The following is a 10666-nucleotide window of genomic DNA, read 5'->3' as shown; positions in this document are numbered from 1 at the left end:
AAATCACTTTCAAGGACTTTTACATTAACTGTTCCCTCCTGGTGGAACGACCTGCCCAACTCAATCCGAGCAGCTGAGTCCTTAGCCATCTTCAAGAAATGACTAAAATCACACCTGTTCCACCTTTATTTGACCTTTTAACTCTAGCACTTTCATTCTATTTTAATTCTACTTTACCTATATTTATCTTCTTTTATTATAAATAAAAAAAATTAATAAAATAAAATACTTTCTATTCTATCTACTCGTTTTTCTTTATGTGTGTGTGTATATATGTGTGTGTGCATATGTGTGTCTGTATATATATATATATATATATATATACACACACACACCTTGCTATGTGTACTGCGCTAGCCTAACCGAGATTTGTCATTTGCACTTATATATTGTTGCTCTTTTGTTAGTTTTGACTGCTTTTATTGTCCTCATTTGTAAGTCGCTTTGGAGAAAAGCGTCTGCTAAATGACTAAACATAAATGTAAAGTATTTCAGAGAGCTGTGCATTAAAATGTATTAGGTATATTATATATTTCCACTGTAGAGTTACAAGCACTTGGAGCATTTGAAGTCCTCCACATTTTGTTTGCTGTATTAGCAGTTATTCAATGAACTAATTGACTATGAAACCTGACTTCAAACCGTGAGGCCATTAACAGAGCCACTCTCTCTATAATAGAACTAGAGATAGAAATGGCCTTACCTTGTTAATGGCAAATGCCATGATGATGTCAGATTCTTTATGGATGATTTTGGCTTTGCCTCCCGGGTAACCCATATCAGCCTCCACCTGTAACACAACACGCGTACACAAATACACACTCGTATTAGTCTGTTCTGCTGCTGTTTTTAAAATAAGCACCCAATCACATCCACACACACAGCAGCAATAGCAGGATGCTAACATGCATTTGAGACCATGTACACACCTCCTTAGAAGGCAAAACATTAATTAGTTATTACTTGATCTTCTAAACATGGTGTCAGAAGCAGAATCCAGTCTGATTGGTTAACCGCTTTCAGTGCCTTTGGTGGTGAGTGAGGAAGAGCAGTGCCGTGCCAGACTAGTTAGTGGATGTGAGGAAAGAAACGGACGTGTGTGTGTGTGTGTGTGTATGTGAGGTCATAGCAGGTTAATAGAGGATAGAAGCCCAAAGCTTTAAGAGGGTTTCACAGAGAGATGAGTCCCATTCTGAGACTCAGTACCTTGTTGGTTTTTCGAGCTCCAGTAACGTAGTTTTGTATGAGGTGGTCCACATGATCATCTAAAGACTACACAATACACACCACAACACACACATACATTAACAAACACACACGGGGCACAGCACAAAACACATGCACGAGTGACAAACAGATGGAGAAAAACAAATTAAATAATAAAGACAAAAAAAATCTCATTTGGAGCTCTGACAGAGAGAGATGGTCTTGAGATAAAATGCATATTCCCTCCAGCATCTGTGTCACTACTTACCCTCAACATATAAAGATGGCTACTTACCACAGTTCTGTATTTATTTGATAAAAATCTTGATTCAAAAAACAAGCTGCTTCTCTTGAAGTTTCTCCAATTCTTTAATACCAATTTAAAACTTCTTAAAAACTAGTGTCTTTTAAATTATTTTATGCTGGACCCACCCCTTTTAATTGCTGCAGTTTGGCTCCGCCTATTCAATGCCTTCACTTAGGCCCCGCCCACTGTATTACCTCATCTGGTTCAAAGCTGGTCACAAATTTGCCATAATGACCCACAGATGGCTGCTTGGTTCAATGGCTTTACTTAATACATCATGACACTATTTAGACAATGGACAACGGACCTTTTTGCCTGCAGAATTTTGCTAACGTGACTACACTTTATTTCTAGCCCCAACCCTTGTGAATGCATCATAATGGCTCCACCCCTTGTCTTCCCTCACTGTTGCTTTGTCCCCACCTCTTTAATTAGCTCACTCTGGCTCTTCCCATTCCATACCCATTCTTACGAGTTTGAAACGACACAAGGGTGAGTAATTAATGGCAGCATTTTCATTTTGGGTGAACTAACCCTTTAATACTTCCGGTGAGATTCTGAAGTTCACACCTGATGGATCTCATGATGCCATGAGAGAGGATTTTTGAATGGCAGTAACTGACGTCGGGTGGTCACATGACTACGACAGTATGTCCAGTTTATATTCATACTACTCATATTCATACTACATAGACCATACTTTCTGTTATTCAAAAGAAGTACCTACTCAGAGAGCATGCGATTTCGAGTGATTTGGTATACCTCACTCTGTGACTGGCCCTGCCTCTTTAAAAATCTCTCCCGCCACATTTATTCTGTCAGTGTCTGGTCTCACCCACTGTGTTCTGTAGTTACCTCACTCTGCTTCCTTTTCTTTGTGAAGATGTATCGAATCAAAGTCTCTTGGAGAACCTCCTGCTTGACTAGAAAATGCCACAGACGGCGAGCAGGGAAGGAGAGGTGGTGTTTTGACCTGAAGAGAAAAAAAACAGAACAAAACAAAGCACATGAACAGTCGTTTACACGTACATAATTCTTTAAAGATTCAGTTATTCTTTGGTTTAATTGTAATTCTTGGGATTAATTGAGACATCCGGAGCAAGTACACACTTGAACGGTGTGTTATCTGGTTCTAGCATGGCTTTGTGTCTGAGTATAGCCGGTCCCCCGCCAGCACTCAGGTCCGTGGGGTAGGTGTTGATGTAGTTTGGTGGAGGGCTGTCAAATTTGTTCATTTTTTCCAGGAGAATCTGTTCCCAGTTTTCCAGTGTCTTCAGCACGGCATTGGTCAGGGGAGTCGTCACTGGCAACTCTAAGACAACACAAAGAGGCACAGGAAATGGAAGTGAATTATTTAGTTTACTTTCTGACAGATGGAGCATGTCAGAGTACATTTCTACTACTCATGCACCTGTGAAGTCCAGTCCTGTCAGGGGCAGGAACGTCTTGACATTGTGCAGGGAAAGTTTGACCATCACAAGGCGGATCAGAGACCAACTGCAAAGACACAAACACATACATTTTCAAAATGGAAGTTTTCATAAAGGTTGTTTTAACTTTTCAATTAATTTTTGCATTGTATGGCACTTAATTTATATTTCAGTTAACAAAATTAATCACAATAAGAGTTCCTCATCTTAGTTTTACTTCTTGAAGCTTCTGTAACAATCCTTTTTAATTATGTTATAACGTGTTATATTTCACCTGTAGGAGTTTGGATTGGAGTGTTCTGTCATCTGTGTGTCTGAGAGGAAGGCATCATCATCATCATCATCATCCTCATTGTCACTACCACCGCTCTCATCTGAATCATACAGTGCTCCGCTGTCAGAGAGAGGAAGGAAAGGCTGGAGGAAACACACACACATTCACACGGACAGAAAGCAATGAGACAGACACTATGATAACTGCTTTTCTGATTTATAAACTGATGCAAATGTTCCAAACACATCTCTATGATGCACTTAGAACAAAAAATAACTTATGTCTTTGTACATACAGTGCATGTATTTTACTTTTTTTATAAATCAGTTTATCCTGTGTAAATAAGCAGTAGACGCAGTCTCACTTTGGCCACAAAGTAATCCCACATGCTGAGCTCAGGTGGAATGAATTTCTCCTTATAGGTGGGCCGCTCTACAGGGATGGGCGGAGGTGTGGCTGGAGTCTCTTTAACGGGACGTCCAGGAACAAGCATGCGCATGTTAAACCTGCGTCGCTGTCGGTCCACGTCCTCAGCAGGAGGGGTTGGAGGAGGTACTGCTGGAGAAGAGAGAGAAGCAGGGAGTGAGAGACAGATGATAAGAGTTTTTATTTTCAAGATGACAGGTGGCCACTATTTGCTGACTCCTAGCAGCAAGTATAAACTGTCGTATGTTGTAAGCATTATGCTACTACGCTATTGCAAACACAGCCAGAGAGGTCAAATATTTTAATAACGTGAAAGTCATGCCAATAAACCGACAGACAAGTCCAGTATCCCATCTCTTCAGGTGTTTGCTGTTCAAAGAGTCTTTCTAGGCTTGAAGCATGTTTTGATTCTGAAAGTGTGGAATGTTTATCTCCAATTTAAGGGAGGACACATCTGAAGAGAAGAACCACACCAAACCACCATATCCTTCAGGAGTCATGTTCAAAGAGAAATTCCTGCAGTAAGAGTCTGTGAGTGTGAGTACAGTATGTATGTGTGTGTGTGTGTGTGTGTGTGTGTGGGGAGGGCTATTTTGAAACAAAGAGCTGATAGGGAAACTCAGACAGATTAATTTACTCTGTTGATGATCAAAGGATCTCCTCTTTGAGCGCTGCCAGAGAGCACCTTGACAAAATGCCAAGAGCCAACAAGTATGAAAACAAAATCTTAATCACTAGGTTATTTTACACGGTTTTATGAATGTGGTCCTTTTATGTGACCAGAAGCACTTTCCAATGTAACTATGTTTAGAAACACTAGATTTTAGATTTACAGACAATTAAAGGACTGATTTTCTAGACTTTAGAAAATTAATCCATTTAGGGTAACTGAAATAAAACTAAAATTAAAATTTTAATATTAGATGAAAAAAAATAATAATTAAACTAAATGTTGGCAACTAACTGAAAGAGTTACCCTAAAAATGGTAAATGTCAGTTTGACTTTTTTTTTTGTGTGACATGGCAGATCGTTGTGGCTGCCTCAGTTCAAGCAGTAGCACTCAGCGCACATAAACCCATCATCTCTTCCTCTTTACTAATATATACGGCAAGAAATAAACATGAATTAACATCAGAAGGTATGCTGAAGTAAATAGTACAACTAACTGAAAGTTATACTGTACATCGTCTCATGTAATCACTTAATCATCAAACAACTTGTAAACAATTTCATGTAATGTTACATTTACCTCAGGAAAGCCATTCAATATTCATAGCTTGTTAGTCAGCAAAAGAAAAGTTAGTATATTGAATAAACTATTTTCACTTACAACTAATTTTGGTTTCAGTAAAAAAAATAAAAAAAATATTACGGTGCATCACTGAAATGGTTGCTGCCTATGTACGCAGCAGACAGTGAGCCAATTTAGTAGGGCTTGAAACAGCACCTTTTATTTTGCCCTTCAATAAAGCAAGCATAATCAAATTGGTTCCACTATAAAGGTCTCATCAGTTCAGACAGAAAGAGAACAGAACAAACTAACTCTGAATGTTGACCTCAGACAGCTGGTGAGCACCTGAGCCACTGACCGCATCCCTACACGCAGAGGGGAGGTCAACTGTCTCTCTCTCTCTCTCTCGCTCGCTCGCTCTCTCTCTCTCTCTCTCTCTCACACACACACACACACACACACACACACACACACCCACACACACACACACACACACACACACACACACACACACACACACACACACAGAGAGAGACACACACAGAGAGAGAGATACGCACCTACATCTAGACTAGAGTTAAAGTGAAGTGAAAATTCTGTCATCATCTACTCAATTTTCATTCTGGAAGTGACCTTTAAAAACAGGTGAACAGATTTAAAAGGCTGAACAGAGAGACAAGTGGAGGGAGTGTGTGTACCTGGTGTGTTCTCAGACTGGAGCTCTGTCTGCCTGTTTGACTCCACATGGGCTGTGATGGTCACACGCACGCACACACACATACACACACACACACACACACACACACACACACGTGATGATGAGATGAAAATGAGACACACAAGCATAATATGCACACAAACACAAAAAAGGCTGGATGAAAACACACACACACACACAGACACACACACACAAAGTAACAAAGAATGAAATATAATCCATAAAGAACAAACGTCACTGCAAACGCACGCAGCACCTCTCCACACACAAACAGGGAATGACACACATGTCCCACCAACTACAATATATGGGTAACACTAATAAAGTCCCATTAGTTAACATTAGTTTATCCATTAACTAACATTAATAAATACTGTAATACATGTATTGTTCGTTGTTAGTTAATCTTTGTTAATTTTAGCTAATAAAAGTACAACTGTTCATTGTTAGGTCATGTTAGCTCAGGTCCATTAAATGACACAATGATACAGATTAGGGGTGGGTGATATGGCAAGAAAACACCCTATCGTGATTTTTTTCAGGAAAATCCCAATTCAAGATTTTAATCACGATTCTTTGTCAAGTTGGTTTAACTATTTTGCAAGTTGTACAGCTAAACTAATTTCCCTATTTTAAAAACAAAGCCTTACAAGGTGTAAAATAAAAAAAGAATGTCAGACATTTAGGCCAACGATAAAAAAATCTGTCATTATTTTATCTTTGTTATTAAAAATAACAAGAACTTGAATGAACAAATATAAAAATAAATACTATATACACTTCACTGTTTAAATTATACATTGATTCTTATTAAAACAACTGTATTAATGTTCCTCAGTCTAAAGCAGTGAGTGATTTTTCTATTTGTGTTTTGTTTTATTAAAGGGGTCATATGATGCGATTTCAAGTTTTCCTTTCTCTTTGGAGTGTTACAAGCTGATTGTGCATAGATAAGATCCCTGAAGTTGCAAAGACTAAAGTCTCAAAACCAAAGAGATATTCTTTATCAAAGTTAAGACTCTGCCACACCCCCCTAAAACGGCTCGTTCTAACACGCCCCCACATATCTACCTCACTATGTGGAAATATTAGCATAATGCCGCCCAAATGTTCACGCAAAGAAAGAAGGCGTGGTTTCAGTAACCGCAGTTAGTGTTGAAGCAGCATGTCAGGGAGACGCTGTGTGTTTCTAGGCTAAAGCAAAATCACTTTATTTGGCCTTCCAGAAGTACTGTAGATACATTTAGGAATCTCAGGGGAACAGAAGTGAAAGATAATGAAGTCCAGTAATCAGGCGCTGTTTGACAGGCTTTTTGTGTGCGCGAGCTTCAGGTGCACACTCTCAGATAAAGCGCATGTAACAGCACGCTAATGAAACGTTTAACCGGCAAGGCTTTAAAGCACATGCAAATAATGTACTTTTGTGATTGCGAACAAGAGCAGTGTCCTCCTGTGAGTGTAAATCTACCGCTGAGTTAACATTTAATGCGAGCGTATGTCGTGTTGTACAGTATATTGAGATGGAGGCGCGAGAACTGCAACTGATAGAATGTGCGCTGTAGCGCGATACAACGATATTTCTTCAAAAGCAGATCATGGAGACATTTTAATTTTAAAAAATCATAATATCGTACACCCCTAATACAGATACAATTTTGATTTTGATAATATATTAGTAAATGTTGAAATTAACATTAACTAAGGTTAATAAATGCTTTAGAAGTCATTTTTATTGTTAGTTCATGTTAACTAATGTAGTTAAGAAACGGAACCTTATTGTAATATATATAGTAATATTTTGTAATCTAATCACTGGACTTTTATGTGCTTATTGATACAACACTAGAAGTCCATCATTCCTATCTCATTTCCTGCTCCTGTGTGGAGGAAGTGCCTCTGAACTCTTACTCACAGCTCTCTGGCTGTGCTGTTTCCATGGTAATGTTACTATGTTTACCAGCCTCAGTCCGAGGTGGTGCTTGATTGACAGTCAAGGTCGGTGGGTCAGAATCTGTGACCTTTACACACTCTGACCTTGCTGCCTTGAGAGCAGCTGACAGGAGAGGAAATCTGATTATGAACTGAGACCCCAGAGACCGTTTTCAAGACTTTTAAAAAAATTTTATCTTCTGCCAAGGCAGAAGACTTACCTGGAGTGATTTCAGGTGGCCGCTTGGGTTTGACAATAAGCTTGGCTCCACCCCCAAACACGGCTGCCCACATGCGGTTATTGAGGGGATGAGCAGCCAGCCGGAAGAGCTCGTTTCCAGAATGTGTGCCAAGACCGTGAATCAGCAGACTGAGATACACAGCCACCACTGCCTCACACAACATGACGTTCAGACGAATCTGATCATCACCCTGAGCACACGCCAGCAGACTGATCAGAGACGACACACCTGAGACAGAGAAAACATACACAATGAGCCTCCATCCAATCATATCTTCTATAAATTCATTCTCTCTACTATCAGTCTATCCATCCATTCATCAATCCAACATATCTCTTATTCATTCATTCTGTCCTACATCAGTCTATTCCTCCATCTGTCAACCCATCCATCCTCTCATCTGTTCATCCATCCAGTCTCTCTCCTCCATTTATCCATTCATCCATCCATCTGTTACTACGTCCACCTTTCTTTTTGTCAATACATCCAATCTCTCCTCCATTTACCTGTCCATCCATCCATCCATCCATCAATCCTTTCATCCACCCATCCAATCTCAGTCATCTATCTGTCCTTCAGTCCATTCATCCATCCATCCTCTCTCTCTCTCTCTCTCTCTCTCTCTCTCTCTCTCTCTCTCTCTCTATATATATATATATATATATGTTTATTCATCCATCCAATCTCCACATCATCTACCTGACCATTGTGTTTATCAATCTGTCCCTCTGTCCAATCTTTTGTGATCTTTCTGACTGATCTTCCTTCCTTCCTTCCATCCATCCATCCATCCATCCAAATTCCATATTGTCAAACAGGATTATTAGCCTATTCCACATTACTGGGTAATATTATGTTTCACCATCAGGGACTTTATAAATAAAGGAACCAAACTGGGTCTTTGCAGATGTTACTTTCCTCTCCACACAGAATTACTTATCACTAGATGAGGATGAGTCTGAATGTGCTATTTCCCTGCATGTGTTCCGTGGAGTCTGATGTGTGTTACCTGGCCACTGTGCAGGGGCAGAGGTGGGCGTTGCATGTTCCTCGATGCTCTCTGTGCGAAGTCTACGCCTGTCGCTCAGTAACAGCCCCTGATAGACCATCCCTGTGAACTGATTGGTCTCCGACGGACTACTATACACACACACACACACACACACACACACACACACACAAGAAAAGGTGGGCACGAGTCAGTGACTGAGTGTATATGTGTGTAAGAATTAACAGAATGGTATGCTGTTCACAGTAGTCAGACAATCTAAGCAGCTACAACACCTTTAGAGGCATTTTAAGATGAACAATCATCAGTAGTGGCATGTTTGTACCTGTAGCTGTGGCTGTCACACAGCGATTGGTAGATACAAGCTGATAGAGAAGCAGCGAGTGTGTGTAAAGCATTCACCTGAAATACACATGCACATATTAGCAGAAGCACACACACACACACACACACACACACACACACAGACACACAGAGTCTTCATACAATCTTTCTATGTGTGAGGGAGTCCGTGCATTTCTCACCCGGTCGTCCAGTATGTTTGGGTGTGGTGGAGCCTCCATCTGGACAATGGTGTAGAGGACATCATGTATGTGGTTTCTGAGATGCAGGACAGGGTTGGCGATGACAGTCTTGGTGGGGGCGATGCTGGCCGACAGCAGGGGCAGAGTGGTGGGGAGGGGGAGTGGCGATTGAAGCTGCTTCACTGTCATTTCCTGAGGACACACAACCAACAAATAACGTGAGAACACACTCAACCAACCAACCGCTTGTGTGAGAGCACAATATAAATCAATCAACACATTGAACCATCATGTGAGGACGCACTTGCTGTGATTCCTGCAGCAGAAAGAGTAGCTCCATCCTGACAGAAGTCACTCCTCCACCCTTGGCTCCGTGTAGACTGCAGTAACTGAGGAAGACTCTGAGCAGAGCCTGATTCTCTCTCAGCCAGGCTTTCCTCCGCTCTGCATGTAGCTGCTTGGCCTGCAGACGCCGTCGCTCCATCTGATGACGTTCGTATGCACCTGCTTCACCACGAATCTGTGAGTCTTCCAGGTCCAGAGATCCATCATCTCCCCATTTCTCCAGCTGACCTGCAGCCACTTTCCCCTCAAACTGAAATACATGCACGCACGCACACACGCACACAGAGAGAGAGAATATCCAGAACAGATCAGGAATGGCCAACATATTATATGTTTAGTAAGTGTTGGATAATACTTAGCTGGAAATATACAACTAATCAACATCATGGATTTTGTGATCATTTTAATGTACTTCTAAGCAATTCAGTTTCCTAGACTTTTGGTACACTAGTCTTGCTCTTCCTTGCATATTTTAATTATGTCTTGGAGTTCAAATTTCAACAGTTTAATTTATTTTCATGATTCAGTTCTTTTGAACTGTCCATTTCAATGAATCGCTCACAACATAATTCATCACACACAAACTTCTCTGTGTGGTATTTTACATTATTTAAATGTTTAGTGCATACTGTTTATTACTACATATTGTTACTTTGCATACAAATTAACTAAATGTTATTCCTTGTGTTCATTTAGTGAAAATTAGGGAAATTATTTTAAACTAGCTTTCTACTGTAACATACACAGGTTGACAGGGCTGTCAATAGATTACAATTTTTAATCGGATTAATCACACCCTTTTTCTGTGATTAATTACGATTAATCACACAATTAATTTACTATATCCAGCCAAGTAAACCAAAATATTGAAAGGTGATTCTCACAAATCTCTATTTTCTACAAGCTATTTTCAAGATAAATTTAGATGTCTTTCCAAAAAAGGACACTTGGAGACTCCAAAGGTACACCAAAGAACCAAATTATATAAGGAGTCCACATAAATTATACATTTATGCACACCAAA

At 40.1% G+C, this 10666-nt stretch overlaps 1 protein-coding gene across 1 annotated transcript in view; it reads right to left on the bottom strand.

The window, feature by feature from the left end:
* The window catches only part of LOC107550623 (dmX-like protein 2), a 78680-nt gene that overhangs the window by 15971 nt on the left and 52043 nt on the right, over positions 1–10666 (bottom strand). The window contains exons 16-27 of the mRNA XM_016231950.1: positions 9602–9892; positions 9298–9489; positions 9099–9175; positions 8774–8904; positions 7744–7992; positions 3582–3775; positions 3218–3360; positions 2925–3010; positions 2624–2825; positions 2369–2486; positions 1207–1272; positions 704–790 (exon numbers count right to left, since the gene is read on the bottom strand). Of these exons, the coding sequence (XP_016087436.1) occupies positions 704–790; positions 1207–1272; positions 2369–2486; positions 2624–2825; positions 2925–3010; positions 3218–3360; positions 3582–3775; positions 7744–7992; positions 8774–8904; positions 9099–9175; positions 9298–9489; positions 9602–9892 (1836 nt within the window). The remainder of the gene's footprint in view (positions 1–703; positions 791–1206; positions 1273–2368; positions 2487–2623; positions 2826–2924; positions 3011–3217; positions 3361–3581; positions 3776–7743; positions 7993–8773; positions 8905–9098; positions 9176–9297; positions 9490–9601; positions 9893–10666) is intronic.

The sequence above is a fragment of the Sinocyclocheilus grahami genome, unplaced genomic scaffold (genome assembly GCF_001515645.1).
Source record: "Sinocyclocheilus grahami isolate Dianchi unplaced genomic scaffold, SAMN03320097.WGS_v1.1 scaffold403.1, whole genome shotgun sequence".
Classification (NCBI taxonomy): domain Eukaryota; kingdom Metazoa; phylum Chordata; class Actinopteri; order Cypriniformes; family Cyprinidae; genus Sinocyclocheilus; species Sinocyclocheilus grahami.
Note: the sequence above shows the minus strand (reverse complement) of the source record. Positions and strands in the feature narration are given on the sequence as shown.